Source organism: Apium graveolens, chromosome 2 (assembly GCF_009905375.1).
Source record: "Apium graveolens cultivar Ventura chromosome 2, ASM990537v1, whole genome shotgun sequence".
Taxonomy (NCBI): Eukaryota; Viridiplantae; Streptophyta; class Magnoliopsida; order Apiales; family Apiaceae; genus Apium; species Apium graveolens.
The window spans coordinates 1,343,705-1,361,660 of NC_133648.1; the positions used below are offsets into that span (position 1 = coordinate 1,343,705).

Consider the following 17,956-nt stretch of genomic DNA (forward strand, 5'->3'; position numbering starts at 1 on the left):
AGTGTTTATGCCATTAATTAATGGAGATCATTCCTGTTATAACTAACGTGTTATTTACATAGCGTAAGATTTGAATATTCAATTCATAATATACTAAACTATAAGTATCTTGGTAACAGTTTCATGCCAGAAATTTACAAAGATCATCTATCACAAGAAATTGTGTTGCGGCACTTTGTTAATATCAGATCAATTACATATTATCAAAGCTAGAATGATAATCCTACGTGCTCGAGAGATTGATAAGATCTTACAAGTAATTTTGACATTCCATACTTTAAAAATTTGGCTAAATGTTCTTTTCAACCCTTTCTGAATCTTTTACTAAAATATGTTTATCATCTATCTCTTTGGACAACTTCAATACCAACTCATCTTTTCCACCAAGCCTAAGCCCTTCATAAAGAACAGTTAAGGTAATAGAATTAGGAGCAATACCTCGGTCTAGCATCTCCCTCAGAATTTGGACCCCTCCATTATAATCCTCATTCCCGCATAATGCCGACATCAACATGTTTAACGTAGATTCATTTGGATGACAACCGCTTCTTATCATGCTTTTATACAATTGATAGGCACGCTCAGAGTCCTTTCGTGCACATTGTCCTATAATTAACGCAGAAAAGGTTGACGAGTTTGGAACCAATTTTTTCCTATCAAGTTCCTTCACTAGGTATGCCGCTTTCTTAGTCATCCCCTCCTTGCATAGCCCCAAAATCAAGGCATTGTACGTCAAGATATCAGCTTTGATTTCATTTCTGGACATCTCCTCAAAAAGACGGCCCGCCATATCATTATTACCTACCTGACAATATCCAGTTATCAAAGTATTGTAGGTAACAGTAGTAGGGGTCACATTTACTCCTCTCATCTCATTAAAAACCTTATTTGCTTCAAGTAATTTCCCTTCCTTGCAGAGTCCATGAATAAGCGTGTTGTACGTAATATCACTTGGTTGCACACCATTCCTCACCATCAAATCCTTTAGCTTCAAGGCAGAGCTCAAAAGCTCCTTTTTACAGTATCCGTCAATCAACGTATTATATGAAGCAACAGTAGGATTAAACCCCAAGCTCTCCATCTCCTTAAATACCGCAACCGCCTTTTCCAATTTCCCTAATTTACAATAAGCAGCAACAACCATATTAAAAGTATAAACATTCGACGAAATCCTCGACCTCTGCATTTCCTTATAAAACCTCACCGCAATATCCCCCCTACTCAATTTAATCAACGAGCTCAACAACGCATTACACGACTCCACAGTCGGCAAAAACCCATAATTCTTCATCCAACAAAAAACATCCGTAGCATTCCTAATTTTCCTCAAATGAGCATACGTCTTAAACACCAAATCAAAAACCCTTGGCGAAGAATCACAAACTCTATATGAATAAACCAACGCCTCAAACAACTCCGAACCAAAATTAACCGAACCCGAATCAAGAACCTCCCTCAAAACACCTTCCGCAGACTTAAACTTCCGGTGCTTACTCAAAATATGCAAAATCATCGAAAGGGTTTCAACATTACGAAAAGACGGGTTCTTTACCCCAAACCACTTAAAGAACTTAAACGAAAGGAAATGGTCATTACGGAGCTTTAAAAGAATGTGTTTCACTCGAAAAAGAGACAACCCAGGTGCTAATTTATCGAGTTTAGGCCAATCAGAGTGAATAAGATGACTATAAGCTACATTCACAAAATCAAGATCTTGGCCTTTAGGGTCTTGAATGGTTCTATGAGGTAAAGGGCTTGGATTAAAATTCTTGTTTTTTGTGAATAATTGTGTTGATGATGTTAATGGAGTTTGATTAATTAGAGTTGAGAATCTACGGAAATGCATAATTGTGATTCTTGAAATGAAAATGTGTTGAATTTGATTATGATGAAATATATACTTGTATGTAAAATTTTAATCAATATACATACATACAGGCATGTTGTAAGCAAGTAAATGAAAGTTTGTGAATGTAATGATACAATGAAAGAGTGATGATAAACCTCAGAAACTGCGCTCAGAGTGTGTGTTCAGACATTCAGACGCCGCCGCAGAAAAGCTGAAACCCCTTCAAATTTAGGGAAAATCAATTTTTTTAGAGCTTAACTATTTATTTATTTCGAAACCTATCACCTAATTTATATTTTTATTTTTTTGTCACTAGTGTTATTTTTGTATTCAATTCTATCTCATTTCGTTAAGTTTGATGTCTTTCCCTTAAAACAACCGGAAAAAGAAGAAAATAATGCCGAAATCTGGGTACACCAGAAACCGGCACTATTCCGGTCACCTATCATTTTTCCGGCCAAATCGGTTCTATTTTCTATGAATTTTCAGTCCAAATCACTCTATACAAACTTAACAATTTATATCTAGTAACAATAATTACAACCAAAGTGCTTCTTGATAATTCCGTCGAGTTCTAATGAAAAAATCTGACGAGTTTAAAATCCAGTAATAGCAAAACTGATTCAAAAATTAATAAAACTTAATATATATGAACCAATACACTCCTCCTACAAGATTATTACACAAACTTATACCAACCAATAATCACTTATTTAGTCAAAAAATAAAGAACACAAGTGGCGTCTAATTTTCCGGCAAACACAAAATTATAACCCAAAAATCATGAAAAGGTAGCTCACCACCAAAGTCCAGGTACACCAATGGATGGGGTTTTACGTTTTGTGGAGAAAAAAGACTGTGTTGTTGAAAGGTTTGTTACTAGCAGAAAACAAATCAGCCCACTTTGTTCACTGCTTCGCATACCAACTACACTTGTGGCTGTTGCAAAAAATCACAAGAAACTTGGATCTTTTTTTAGTTGTAATGCAAATTTGACAAATATTGTTGGGATCTTGTAAACGCAGAGATATTATTCGAGAGAATCGATTAGCAAAAATAGTTGAACAACTTAATAGTGGTGAACTTCCTATTGTGCGTGGTTTAAATCAAGAAATTTCACTAAAACGAGCTGCTAATACAAGATGGGGATCACATTATGGTGTTATAGTGAACCATGTTTTTATTACTGAACAGTACATTTAATTTTATATCTTGGTGTTAATATATTTGTTCAAATATTTTATGTCCCCTAATATGAAATTTTCTGGATCCGCTACTAGATGCAATTTTATTTACTGAATTTGTCACATAGTGATGATAGTTATGTAAGTTTGCTGAATGTGAAATAATGCGATTTAAGACACAACAACAAAAATTATTAGAAAGAACATTTGCACACACATGCCCTGTAAAGGAAGCTGCTAGCTGCATATTACATTTCTTAGCAAAACCTGTTTCCTATAACAAACCCATAAATTTTTAAATGTTTTAAATGTATTATTTTTATCACTTTTGATTCTTACATGACTTATAGTTCTATATGCATTATTTTTACCAGTTTTTCTTTTTTAATAAACGAAACATATTTTTAAGTGGTACTTTTTTTTCACTTTTTTTTTTAATTCCACCATCTTTTGGTTTCATCTTTTATGATTCATGTTATAAATCTAAGTGTATTATTTTTATCATTTTTTATTCCTATATGACTTATAATTCTATATGTATTTTTTTTATCGGAGATAACCCACAGTCGCTACCCTTCGGGTGCGCGTTGGGTAAACTCTACGGGCTCATGTAATAGCCTGCAAACCACGTGAACCAAGGTAAACCGTGAGATTCGAACCTGTGAGCAAGAGATAGTGTTATCCCCTCTTTAACCAACCGAGCCAACCGTTTTTTACTCATTTTTTAAAATTTTATAAGCCATGATTTTTTATTATTTTTATAGGTTTGAATCCTATTTTTAATTATATTTTAAAATAAATAAGTTCAAAAATAGGCTCAACTAAATAGGTTCCGGAAAATATAAACCACGACCAAATAAATAGACCATGTGTTTAAATTGAAATTTTTAATTTAGAATTTTTTAATTTGTTAGTAGAATTTCATTTAAATAAAATGATATGAATATTATAAAAACTATATTTTGGTGTCACCACTAGAAAATAATAAAATTATTCAAACCGTAATATGATTACGATTCTATTTTTGTAGAACTCTAAATTATTTCTTGAAAGGGTACTTGAAGTTACGAATTTACTGGAGGTTTATAAACTTGATCAGCATTTGTACGTGACCAGAATTTTACCAAAAATTAGCTGAACTTTAAAAGTAAAGCCAATATAAACAAGTTACAGAAGCTAACATACATACCATTAATTGAGATGCTTGGAAGTTTCTCAAACTTCTCAATCTGTGGATCTATGATCTTGACTACGAAAGTCTTAGACCTGATCTTGATGAATTCATTTGCTTCCAGGCTTCGTACTTGCATTTCTTTGACCTCGTATCGCAGGCTTCGTTTTCTTCCAGTCACCGAAACATCTCACTAGCTTACATACATTTTCGAAGAAGCTAAGGAAATACAAATCGCTGGAGTATGCACCTTAAGGAATCATCATTTGCAAGCTACAATCACTGGCCAATAATCTTTCCTAAGGTTCCTTCTTACAATCTTATTATTGTTTTTTTTAATCTGACCTCAGTTTGGAACACTTGGTATTATTCTTGCATATAGTTTGGAACACTTAGTTTTGAACAGCGTTAGATTCTCTGTCACACCAGGACAACAGAAAATATTTAGCTAGGGCCGTAAACGAACCGAGTTGAGTCTGAGATTTTCCTTAATGAGTTTGACTTCGAGTTTTTTCTCAACGAGTCGAGTTCGAAAAGTTTAACAATCAGATTTTAATGTTCGAACTCGAGTTCGTTAACAACCGAGTCTAGTTCGAGTTGTTCACGAACTTTTTGAGTCGAGTCGAGTTCGAGTTGGTCATTAATTTTTAAATTTTTTTTTTGGTCTTTTTTCACAATTATAGTTCGAGTGCGACTTTTTTCTTTCTTCTTGCTTTCAAAATTGAGTTATGCAGATTTAGGATTTCATTTTAGTTTATAAATTGACACTTTGTTGTGTTCATTGATTGAATCTATCTCTCAAACATTTCAGAGTTGAAATGAAATCACGAAATTCAAAAGTGCATATAGAAGTTGTCCCGGATAATACTATATTAGAAGAAAATATTTGAAGTCTCGGAGATGAAATTCCATGAGACTACCACTTAAGATTTAGAATACAGCATGCTCATGTATATATTTCGATTTTTTTATGCATATTGTTTATCGAGTCGAGTTCGAGTCGAGTCGATCTCGAGTCAATCTCGAGTCGAGTTCGAGTCGACCACTTGTAAAACTCGGGGCTCGAGAAACTTAACGAGCATATTTTCTTGTTCGAACTCGAGCTCGATTACTTAACGAGTCGATTCGAGTTAAACGAATCGCGTCGAGCCTAACGATCAGCTCGGTTCGTTTACATCCCTATATTTATCAGAAGTATTAATAAGAAATGAGATGATGTCCTAGTACTTGGTAGAGTATTTTGAAGTACTACTTTGTGCTAAATTTCATAACTTCTAAATTATAGCCTACATTGAAACTGTTGGACTTGTTTGAACTTTGAATTAGTTAAATTTCTGTCAAACAAATATTTTATCAGTCTTATTTTTCTTTTTCATCTATCAAAATTTACATTTTCTTTGATTTAAGACAAACACTAATAATTTTCATAATAGAAAAGTGATATAAAATTCACCCTTATTCTTATCTTTTATTCACCTTTTGTTTACCATAACTATGAATGCTTGCAGTATTTTTGGGACCAAAAAAAGTGATAATAATAATGGATAATAAACGCAGAACAGGGTGAGTATATATAAGTACAATTACACAATAATATCAAAATTCAGTATCACCGTCACCATCTTGATCAACTTTAGGGATGACAACGGGTCGGATCGGATCGGGTTTCTGAAGATCCAGATCCGATTCATTATATTCGGGTTCGGTTCGGGTTCGGGTCCAGATATCTAAAATGAAGATCCAGATCCGATATGTCGGGTTTTTTCGGGTTTCGGTTCGGGTTCGCATCTAATTCGGATACTTAAAAAATAAAAAATTAAATAAAAATAAAAAATTATCTTCCTATCAAAAACATGAATATTGATTTTTTTAAAATTTAGGAATGTAATAGGGTTTCACATGTTTTATTTAGCACAATAAACGTGTGAAACTTTCCTAATTTAATTGTTTACAATCACTCGTTTTGATTATTTAATGAGCAATATTTAAGAAAAACACAATATCGATAACATGAATGTAAATTATGTATCGCATATATAAAATTAAGTATAATGTTAATATACATATTTAATCCGTCGGGTCGGGTAAAACTGCCATCCCTAATCAACTTTTACCAATGAACTAGCTCTTAAACCCGTGTAAGACACGGACATATCAATATCATATTATAATTACTTTTTAAGTATTATTGACAATATGAATTATATTTATAAAAATTTATATTATCGGATATGAATAGATTTGTGCAAAAATTACGTATATGATAATATTATTTTTTATAACGTACAATTTAATGGTTCTTTTACGCATTGTTTCAAGGGGATTCGCTGTTTCTCTGTTGTGCGTTCAATATTCCCGTGTTATCCTTTTGTTATTCGAGTAGCACTTACTTTTTTGCCCGTCAATTTTTTTACTATTTGAAAATTAAGGTTCAATTCATTGTTAAAATAAAGTCATTTACCAAGATCGATTAATTATCCAAGTGTCGGATTATTTTTTATTTTTTGAAAATATTAAGATAAATATTATATTAAATATGTTCAAGGTTTAGGTTCTGAAGATGAACAAGGGTAAACAGGTTGCTGTTGGAGTGAAGAGTTGCATGTGTGTTTTTAATTAAAAGTATCTTTTTAGACATGCAAATTATAGACAACTGCGCTGCCTAAATTTTTAGTACTAATTAATTCTATATATATTAAAATTTTGATTCTATCAAAGAACTTAAGACACTGTTGTTGATCCTAACATGAACACATTTTAGGGGAAGAAAAATAAGGAAGGAGTTGGATTTAGTGAATGACTTGGACTCGGTCGTATAAAATGAAGATCATTTGTTTCCAGTCACTAGTGAAATGTCACACTGTCTATGTCTCGTCAAGAAAATTTTATATCAGTGCATTTTCCACATACAAAGTTAGAGAACTGTTTATCACTCGTTTACGAGCTTGGAAGCTAGGGAATCTCTTTCAAGATACAATTACTAAAGTCTGGATGATAGTATTTTCCGAAGATTCTTTTATTCCAAGGTAATTGATACAAATACTTGATGGGATACTATCTAAATTCAATCGACGTGTACTCATAATGATGAAAAAAAATTATTAACTCCATTACTCAGAAATCATTGGAAATTTTATAATTAAAATGTCGAAAAATTAAAATTGGAGCTTAAATTGTAAAAATAGGAGCTTTATTAGCAGGGTATATGTTCTGTAAGGTACAGGGTCTGAAGGTGAAAGCAGTAATCGCTGGCAGAGCAGACTCCTCGTGATCGTGACAAAGCATAGTTGTATTGTTCGTATAGGCCATATAAATGACATGGATAGAGTCCAAAAGAAATTACAGCGAGATTTTACAACTCTATGGCGCTGCCATGGCAAATAATCAAGTAGCTCTTTGTGAACTATAATATCTACTAGTACATAATGTCAGGACCCAAGAAATATCAGAAAATGAAAGTTCTGCTTATGAATAATCAACTATTGAAAAAAAAAATGACTTAATTCTATTATGAAGGAAGTAGTGAAGAAAGAAATTCTTAAGTCACTAGATACATGGATCATCTATCCTATCTCTGACAGTTCATGGGTAAGCCCGATTTAATGTGTGCCAAAGAAAGGTGGAATTACTGTGGTAGCAAATGAGAAGAATGAGCTTATTCCTACAAGGACAGTCACGGGGTGGAGAGTTTGCATGGACTACAGGAATCTAAACAAAACCACTAGGAAGGATCACTTCCCTTTGCCCTTCATTGATCAGATGCTTGACAGGTTGGTCGGTCATGAGTACTATTGTCTTCTAGATGGCTATTCGGGTTATAATCAGATTTGTATTACTCCAGAAGATCAGAAGAAAACTACCTTCAATTGTCCATTTGATACTTTCGCCTTCAGACGAGTTTCTTTTGGTCTGTGTCGTGTGCCAGCCACATTTTAGAGATATATGATGGCCATCTTTTCTGACATGATTGACCAGAATGTGGAGGTGTTTATGGACGACTTCTCAGTCTTTGGCGATTCTTTTGATGAATGCTTGCAAAATCTTGGACATGTTCTCAAGAGGTGTGTTGAGACCAATCTGGTGCTAAATTGGGAAAAATGTCACTTTATGGTGCGTCAGGGCATTATTCTCGGGAAAAAAGTTTCTAGTAAAGGTCTAGAGGTGGACAAGACCAAGGTGGGGGTCATTGATAATCTTCCTCCACCTATTTTTGTTAAGGGAATTTGCAGTTTTCTTGGTCATGCGGGTTTTTACAGGCGTTTCATCAAAGACTTTTCGGAAATTTCAAAGCCTTTGTGCAGTCTGTTAGAAAAAGATGTTCCTTTCAAGTTTGATGACGAGTGCCTTGCAGCTTTTGAGACACTTAGAAAGAGTTTAATCACGGCACCGGTCATAACTGCACCTGATTGGAATGAGCCTTTTGAGATGATGTGCGATGCAAGTGACTATGCAGTTGGAGCAGTTCTTGGGCAGAGGAAGAATAACATATTTCATGTGGTCTACTATGCTAGTAAGACCCTAAACGGTGCCCAACTGAATTATACTACTACGGAGAAAAAGCTTTTAGCTATTATCTATAATTTTGAGAAATTTCGATCTTATCTACTTGGGACTAAGGTGACAGTTTTCACTAATCACGCTGTAATTCGATATCTCGTCTCAAAAAAGTACTCGAAGCCTAGATTAATTAGATGTGTTCTTTTGCTAAAGCATGAGAGATCATTATTTCAAAAATCTAGCCCCCTTTCTGCATTAAGAGTCGCTGGACAAACTCCTACAGTTGAAAGGATGCTCATCTTGGTTTTTTAGAAAATTAACTTGGTAGTGAACCTTTATAAATCCATGCTAACAAATTGAATGCTCTTCGGGCTTATGCAGGTACGAGTTCTTGCGTACAAGGAAACTACATATCACCCAACATACAGAACTACAATACAACACACATACGACAATACAAGAGACTGAATAATAACATATAATAAAACACAAGTCCGATATTACAAGGAAACGGTAATAACAAACCTGCAAATTTTCCTATCCCCGATGTTCTGCCTTTTGCTCGTTTTCACAGAGTAAGCAGATCTTGAAAGACTTGTTATATTGTAGAAGCAAAGCTTTATTTCAGGAGTCTAGCCCCCTTTCTGCATTAAGAATCGCTGGACAAACTCCTACAGTTCAAAGGATGTTCATCTTAGTTCGAGTACAAGTCCTTACTAAATAAAAAGATTCTGAATTTTACTTAGTTTTTTAATTTAACTTGCTAATGAACAAGGGTATATATGATTAAGATCATTTTAAGGAACATGATTAGAGAGCTAACCGCTAGAAATCAATGCTAACAAATTGAATGCTCTTTCAGGCCTATTCAGGAAACATACGAGTTCTTATATATGTACAAGGAAACTACATATAACCCAACATACAGAACTATAATAAACACACGTCCGACATTACAAGTACAAGAGACTGAAAAATAACATATTTAGGAAACAGTAACAGCAAACCTGCAAACTTGCCTATCCTCGAATGTTCTGCCTCTTCGGCCTCCTCCTGTTCTTCAGCGTCAGTCTCAAATTCTGGACAACACCAGCAATCAACCAGAAGTATCTATCAACAAAAATGTTTCCCATTACAATCCCAACAACAAGTCCACTTCCAACTCCTGCTAATATGAATATCCAAATAAATCCACCGCCATCAGCATCAGACTCATCCTCGTCTTCATCACCATCATCAGCTGGCGGTGACTGTGGAGATCCACATGTCTTGGATAAAGGCAATCCACAAAGCCCCGAGTTCATCATGTAAGAATCCTTGTCAAAAGTCTCGAACTGCTGGCCTCGTGGTATGGGACCACTCAGGAGGTTGTAAGATACATTGAAGAAAGCGAGAAAATTAAGTTTTTCACCTAACTGCTGTGGGATGAGTCCTGAGAGCTTGTTGTGTGAAAGGTCCAGAGATTCTAGCTGTTTTAGGCTCCCGATAGATGGAGGAATAGGACCAGTAAGCTCATTATTTGAAAGGTCAAGTGACTCAAGGGCCTCCAGGCTTCCAAAAGATTCAGGAATATGGCCAGTAAATTTGTTACTTGAGAGATCAATAGAAGTGAAAACATTGAGAATCCTCCCATAGTACCTCTTCACACCTTTGTTCCTAATAATAATCGAGCTTGTGTAGTGCACATACCAAACAATAAAGTCGCCTTTGTTCTTGTTTTGATATGTTACTTGTACCTCTATATATTGTAATTCTTTGTCCGGATGAAAAATTCTCATAGCACTCCATGTCTGGATATATTTAACAGGCAAATCACCAGTTAAATTGTTCTGAGAGAGATCAATAATCCGCAGCATTGGGAACTCGAAAGAATTTCTAGGACTTCCCATCACACCGTGAAACTTGTTAGAATGCAGAATTAAGACTTGTAGTCGCGGGAGAGTCCCTAACCAATCGGGAAAAGTTTGTTGTAACTGATTATCTGATAGATCGAAAATCTGAAGCATTTTACAATTTGATAATGATTTTGGTACTCTTCCCATTAACTGGTTTTGACTCAAGTCAAATACATTCAAGGTGCATTTTTCTGGGTAAGGTTCAGGAATTGTACCAGAAAAATTGTTCTTTTGGAGAATAAGGGCAACAAGGGCTTCAAAAGAATTGGCTAGACACTGAGGAATTGGTCCACTCATTCTGTTATCCGACAAATCAAGAATTTCGAGAGAGGTGCAGTTACAAATTGCTGATGGAATATCTCCCGTAAATCTGTTTCTAAACACAGAGTACCTGAGTGTACTTCGTGGTGGAACTGGAAGATTCCCATGCAGCAGATTATCACTTATATCTATGGATTTTATACTCGTACTTGGAAGAGCAATTGGATTGTGCTCCATGCCTGTTAGGAAGTTTGAAGAAAGTCTAATTTCTTGCAAACTGTCACTGGCATTCCATATCCAGTATGGTATTTTCCCGTGAATGTTGTTATCATCCAGGTAAAGTACCTGTAAATTGTTCTGGAATTTCAGAAAATATGGGATCTCACTTAAGTTGCAAGAAATCATTTGAAATATTTGGAGATTTGGAAGGGTGAAGTTCACGTGTTGGTTGGTAATCACAGATATCTTGTTATAAGATAGAGTGAGAGAGTAAAGTTTTTTAAGGCTGAGAAAAATGCCAGCCTCTATCGTACCAACAAAGCTATTTTCAGAAAGATCAAGAACTTCAAGGTTCTTGAGTTGAGAGAATGAGCTTGAAAGTTGTCCTTCTAGTTCATTAGAGTTCAATGCTAAAAAAGTTAGCTGAGTCATGTTCATCAGCCACAATGGGATCTCACCAGAAAGCTTATTAGCTCTAAGGTTGAGGAAAGTAAGTTGAGTTCGGTTTGAAAGAGATTGTAGGGTTTTACCATATAAATTAGTTTTCTCAAGGTCTAAGAAAGTAAGTTTAGTTAGCTTGCCAAGCCAATAAAGTGTTCCTTGTTCATTGAACAAGTTCCTGGAAAATGACAAGTGAGTGAGTTGGGTCAAGTTACCGACTGAGGCTGGAATTGATCCGGACAAATAGTTTCCAGTGAGATCAAGATAAGTCAACTTGGACAATTTTGATAGCTCAACTGGGATTTGACCTGAAAACGCAGATAAGGAAAGGTCAAGACCGGACAAACTTGAAAGGTTGTATATTGCAGGTGGTATCGATGAGTTCCTGAAGTCATTGTCTCCCAAGTCTAGATTTTGCAGGTGAACAAGGATAAAGATGGTGCTATTGGAAGGAAGAGTACCATAGAGCAGACTGCTTCTGAGATAGAGACCAGTGACAAAACCAGTTTGATTATTGCATTCAACCCCATGCCATGAGCAACAATCACTACTTTCTCCTCTAGCCTTCCAAGATTCGGTCTTCGGGTAAGCAGAGAAAGCACCGGAGGAAGACTTGTTAAGAGAAAGGCTTTGCTTAAAACTTAACAAAGCAGACCTCTCATGATCGTGGCACAATGTACGACGGGAGAGCTTTGATGTACTAACAGTAGTCCTAATAACAACAAGAAGAGAGTGCATAAGAACCAAAAGAAGGGAGTTCTTAAAGATAAATGACGCCATAGCATATAAATATTAACTTATGTACTAGTTCTATGATATGCTATCTGAGTTTGAGTATAGCAGATATATATAACAAAAAAATTCAAGTGCAACGAGCTAGACACGCTGAGATTCCATCTAATTTCTAATTAAATTCTAAATATATTAAGTTTTGATTCTGTCAAAGAAGTTGGATGTAGTGAAGCTGTCTGAATATCCACCAGTTGAAAGGCTTGGACTTGGTCTTGTAGTTTATTTGCTTCCAATCACTGAAATGTATGGATTCTCAGTATACATTAAGTATATCCACTTAACCCTGACCTAGTCTTGTAGATCATTTGCTACCCCTCGCTGCTACATCACAGTGTCTCTGTCGGTGTATATGGTAAGTTTAGCAAGGAATTTTCCACAGAAGACGTTAGATATATGTAATGCCAACGGTCCGTCAGGGGAACTTTCTATTTTCTATTTCTTTTTCTGCAGAATAGACGAAACAAGAATAGTAAGAGGTTAAAACTAAGTGGCACTGATACACGTAGTTGCAAGGTTTACTTGACTTGATCTTGTTGATCATTTGCTTATGGTCTCTGAATATCCGAATTTTTCCACAGAAAAAATTAGAGAAATCTTCCGATCAACAACTTCTGAGATCTTGTTAATCTGTCAAGCATATGGCATTATCAGTTTACTTTCATACTATTAAATCTTGTAGGTTCCTAAATTTTGTAGTTTACGCATAATTATGTGTTGTGGAAAAACAAAAGAGCAACTAAACTGGGAAATGACTGATAAGCATGACTGATAACCAAATAAGCACAAAAACAAAATATGATTTCCTTGTAAAACAAGGAAGACATGAGTCATTATTTGCAGTAAGACAGAAGTTATTTGCATATATATTAGAAGTAAGACATCATTGTTGGCAGATATGATGCAATGATCTATTTCCCAAGATTTATCGGGCTTACGAGTTTCGTGGTGGAGATGATTTCAGCATTTCAATTCTCAAATTCAGTTTCATTCAGCAATGATGGTAAAATTAAACTTAAACCATGTTCTCAGTAAGCAGCTGCAGGGTTTTGATAAATCTTGCAGTGCAGGTCTTTATGGGACCCTTATAAATTAATAAATAAAATACAAAATATATATCGAGAGCCAAAATTGTTGTTATAAACAAGAAATTCAATGGAAAATTTACCTCTTTGCTTATTAATCCAGTGTTTAGTCGTAATTGAATGAATCTAATAGTATGCTCGCTGGATTTTTATCACTTAGACTCTTGCAAATCAGAGTATCATACCCTCGTATCTTTGTTTTTACCATATTAGTACTTGTTTAATAAAATAAAAATTATTAACTTACAAAATTAATTGGATGTTTAATTCGAAAGAAAAATTAAATGAATTAAAGGCTTAAAACAGTAAAAGTATGAATATTAAAATAAATTGAGTATTAGTCAAAAAAATAAGTTTAATAATTGAATATTATATACTATTTTTTCAAGTACTAAAAACTAAATTAAAAATTAAAAAAATAAATCAAATAAATAAAAAATAATTATAAAATAATTAAAACACACTTATATATATACAGACTTATAAAATATTTGGGGGCACTTGTATTTTGGAGGCCCAAGCACAAGACTAGTCCGCCTATAGCCAGTACCATCCCTGGGTGAAAATATACGATCCGTGTCGAGCCGTGCCGATTACAAAAATCAATAACCCGTACAGAAATCAATAACCCGCAAACGGCCCGCCAATTTGGAAAAATATGCGGTTCAACGGTTCAGACAAATAAGCAAATAAAGAATGAATTACACATGTATGCAAATTGCAAATGGTAGGTGGTTAACTCGCGAATTGGTGGGTCGGTTTATATTTTTTAAATAAAATAAGCAGAGGGTCATCACTTCATCACAATAAGAAGAAATAAGAAGAAATGGACAGAAGAGAAATGGACAAAATAATTTTACATTTCTCCTGTTTTGTAAATATTTTACCGGACTTTGGATTTCTGTTTTTTATTTTACATTTTTTGGATTTCTGTTTTCATTTTACATTTTTTTATATGGATTTTTTTTTCTATTTTTAACCCATTTTAACATTTCAACATTTTAACATTAAAGAGACTTGGAGGTGGAGCAGAGCAGGAGCAGGTGGCGGGAGGTGTAGTGTGCATGTGCAGGTGACCGTTGTAGCAGAAGAAACCGGGCGCGTGGCTAGGACTCACGGGTCGAGCCGAATAACCGCGGTCCGAGCCGTGCCGTTTACCTGCATGTAATTCGTTCCCGGTCTATGCGGCCGATCCGGTTCGGTTCCGGGTTGGTTCCGGTTTCAGATATTTGCGTTCGTACTCGGTTCGTATCACTACAAGAAAACAAGGCTAAATACAACCGACATCAAATTCAACTGTTTTCGGTTGAAATTAAGGGTGCGGCTAAATACAACCGCATGCGGTCGTATTTAAATACGGTCGTATTTACGCGGTCGAATTTAGTACTAATTACAACCGAATAAATACAACTGTATATATATACAACTGTATACGGTTGAGTTTAGGCGTGCTTCTAAATTCAACCGCATTCGGTCGAATTTAGCCTTACTAATTACAACCGAATAAATACAACCGTATTTATATACAATCGTATACGGTTGAGTTTAGGCGTGCTCTTAAATTCAACCGCATTTGGTCGAATATAACCTTACCAAAAAAATGGAGGGAATTTTCCCGCCAACGAATTTTGTACTAAATTCAACCGATTCGGTCGAATAATTTTTAAAAATTGGGGAAAAATTCTGGAAAAAAATATAGAATAAATTTACACGAAATTTATATTTTAGTTCTTGCAAAAAAAATTATTATGGTAGTTAGATATTTATCATTCAATTAATAATTATAGTTTGAGTTTCAATTTATTTTGTATTTGTTTTAAATTATAATCCAACCATATAGATATGAAAATTGTCAAAAAAAAAGTTTACGGAAAAATGTAAGTAATTTTAATATTTAAATTTTAACTATTTTGACATCCGTACGGTTAGATCATTCATTAATATTTTTAAAAATATCCAAACATCAATATGTGATTAAACACTAGTTAGAGGTAATGGTCAAATTACTAGTTGACTCTTAACAAAGCAACCCGAATTTATTTATTTTTTTCTAATTTTTTTGTCATATCACTAAAATATATTGATCTTGACATCCGTACGGTTGGATCATTCATTAATATTTTTAAAAATATTGAATCATCAATATGAGATTAAACACTAGTTAGAAGTACTGGTCAAATTATTAGTTGACTGTTAAAAACGCAAACCAAATATATTTATTTTTTTCTAAATTTTTTGTCATATCACTAAAATATACTGATTTTGACATCCGTACGGTTGGGTCATTCATTAATATTTTTAAAAATATTGAAACATCAATATGAGATTAAACACTAGTTAGAAGTACTGGTGAAATTATTAGTTGACTATTAAAAAAGAAAACCAAATATATTTATTTTTTTCTAAAATTTTTATCATATCACTAAAATATACAGATCTTGACATCCGTACGGTTGGATCATTCATTAATATTTTTAAAAATATCGAAACATCAATATGGGATTAAACACTAGTTAGAAGTACTGGTCAAACTACTCTTTGACTCTTAAAAAGACAAACCAAATATATTTATTTTTTTCTAAAATTTTGGTCATATCACTAAAATATACTGACCTTGACATCCGTACGGTTGGATCATTCATTAATATTTTTAAAAATATCGAAACATCAGTATGAGATTAAACTCTAGTTAGAAGTACTGGTCAAATTACTCTTTGACTCTTAAAAAGGCAAACCAAATATATATATTTTTTTCTAAAATTTTTATCATATCACTAAAATATATAGATTTTGACATCTTTACGGTTAGATTATTCAAAAACATTTTTAAAAAAAATCGAAATATCCGTACGGGATTAAACACCAGTAAGAATAACTGGTCAGACAGCTTCACTACATCCAACTTCTTCCTTATTTTTCTCCCCCTAAATACAGCAGTGAGATGCAATTCAAACTAGTTGCAAAAAAGTAATTTTAGTGTACCTTTAATAAAAAAAAAATAAATTTAAGTTGATTTGATTCGAAACCAAAAGATATTGCCCATATATATATATATATTCTAAATTGAAATGAAGTTTAATTGCGAGTTGTATTAATTGTAAATCGTATTTTTACGATAAAATTTAAAAAATAAGTTTCAAATATAAATATATTTTTAAAACAATTTTATAAAAAAAGAAATATTATTTATTAATCAATAAACAATAAAAATTAACATAATAGGAAATTATATTTTTTGTTAATATCTTTTTTCTTTAAGTAATTACACTCTAAATCATCCACCTTGTCTAGCGGCAACATATGTACTGATGAGGCAATCCCATACATTGTAGCTTGAAAGTGATTTCTTGAGGGACACACACCAGTGATCTGCAATTCCTTAGCTTCTTCGATAATGTAGGCCAGTGCGATGTTTCAGTGACTGGAAGCAAATGAAGTCTCCGATATCAGGTCGATCATTTCCTGTGATTACTGAAAAGCATTAATTATCGTATAAGCAAGTCTTCCTCTTTCGTAAAGTTTATATTAAGTGTCATCTCGACAGGCCGGCCCTGGCGTAGTGCAAGTAGTGCGACCACAATAGGCACGCTGAGACTAGGAGGCCCAAAATTATATTAACCCATGTATACACCCGAATAATATGTTGAAATAACATCTTTCAAAAAACGCCAGAAGAAGTTATTTCAGATGAGGTTCATATGTTTACAAGTACCACTTTAATGACTTGATTATCTATAATTTGTTGGAAAAACTTAGAGAAGAAAAAGACACCTACATTTTGCAGAGAACTTGTACTGCTATTTTTACTTACTTTTATTTTTCTTCTAAAACTCAAGGTAAACTAGCCATTATATAGGCTTTACAAACATATTAAAACTAACTATTACTAAAACTAACCACTACTAATTAATGGGTAAATTACATGTCCATAATTTACTCCATAACTCCACTACTCCACTACCCCACTACTAAACAATTCTAAATTAATATTTTTCTCTAATAATTAATCTATTGCTAAATATCTAATAATTAAATAAATAAATAATTAATAACTAAATTTAAGATTATTCCAACATTCACCCCATAATCTTAAATTTACGAAGCACTTTCTCTTCGCCTGTGATGCACTTCTCACCACCATCAATTTTGATGCACTATCTCATCAAAAACACTTTGGAGCACTTTCTCTCCAAAAACACTTTGGAGCACTTTCTCTCCACAACTCTAAAGGAGTGGTTCTCCCTCGATCAATTGTGCCATCCTTTCTTCATCATTCTGAAATCTACAATTCTTCGCCAGATGCCCATATTTTTTTGCATTTGTAGCATTGTGGCTTTCCTTTGTACCAGCAGTCTTTTTCTTCATGTCCCATCTTATGACAATGGTTGCATTGAACTTTGTTACCTGTGCCTTTTGAGGATGAAGCTTTAGCTAATAGCAGTCCCTCATTTTTTCCTCCAATTTCTTCCTCCCTCATTGATCTCCTTTGGTCCACGGCGTGAAGTGAATTGATCAATTCTGAAACAGTTAATTTCGAAAGATCTTTAGTATCTTCAAGTGAGGAA

General features: G+C 33.9%; 2 protein-coding genes across 4 annotated transcripts; both read right to left on the reverse strand.

The window, feature by feature from the left end:
- Window positions 1-148: 148 nt before the first annotated feature.
- LOC141706617 (uncharacterized) lies at window positions 149-2,088 on the reverse strand. The gene has a single exon (XM_074509390.1). It carries the CDS (start codon window positions 1,844-1,846, stop codon window positions 290-292), a length of 1,557 nt encoding a protein of 518 aa, XP_074365491.1. The 5' UTR covers window positions 1,847-2,088; the 3' UTR covers window positions 149-289.
- A 6,786-nt stretch (window positions 2,089-8,874) lies between these two features.
- On the reverse strand, window positions 8,875-12,474 carry LOC141706619 (receptor like protein 27-like). Of its 3 annotated transcripts, XM_074509394.1 has the most exons (3): window positions 11,979-12,466; window positions 9,709-11,825; window positions 8,885-9,372 (listed from the first exon to the last, which is right to left on the reverse strand). In XM_074509394.1, exons 1-2 carry the CDS (start codon window positions 12,295-12,297, stop codon window positions 9,721-9,723), a joined length of 2,424 nt encoding a protein of 807 aa, XP_074365495.1. In that variant the 5' UTR covers window positions 12,298-12,466; the 3' UTR covers window positions 8,885-9,372; window positions 9,709-9,720. The 3 variants fall into 3 exon arrangements, with proteins under 3 accessions (XP_074365494.1, XP_074365493.1, XP_074365495.1); XM_074509393.1 differs by having other exon boundaries at window positions 8,875-9,372; window positions 9,721-12,474; XM_074509392.1 differs by having other exon boundaries at window positions 8,884-9,372; window positions 9,709-12,467.
- Between the last annotated feature and the right edge of the window lie 5,482 nt (window positions 12,475-17,956).

Coding starts and splice junctions, on each gene's coding strand:
- LOC141706617 (XM_074509390.1), bottom strand. CDS start 1,846: ATGCATTTCCGTAGATTCTCAACTCTAATTAATCAAACTCCATTAACA.
- LOC141706619 (XM_074509393.1), bottom strand. CDS start 12,297: ATGGCGTCATTTATCTTTAAGAACTCCCTTCTTTTGGTTCTTATGCAC.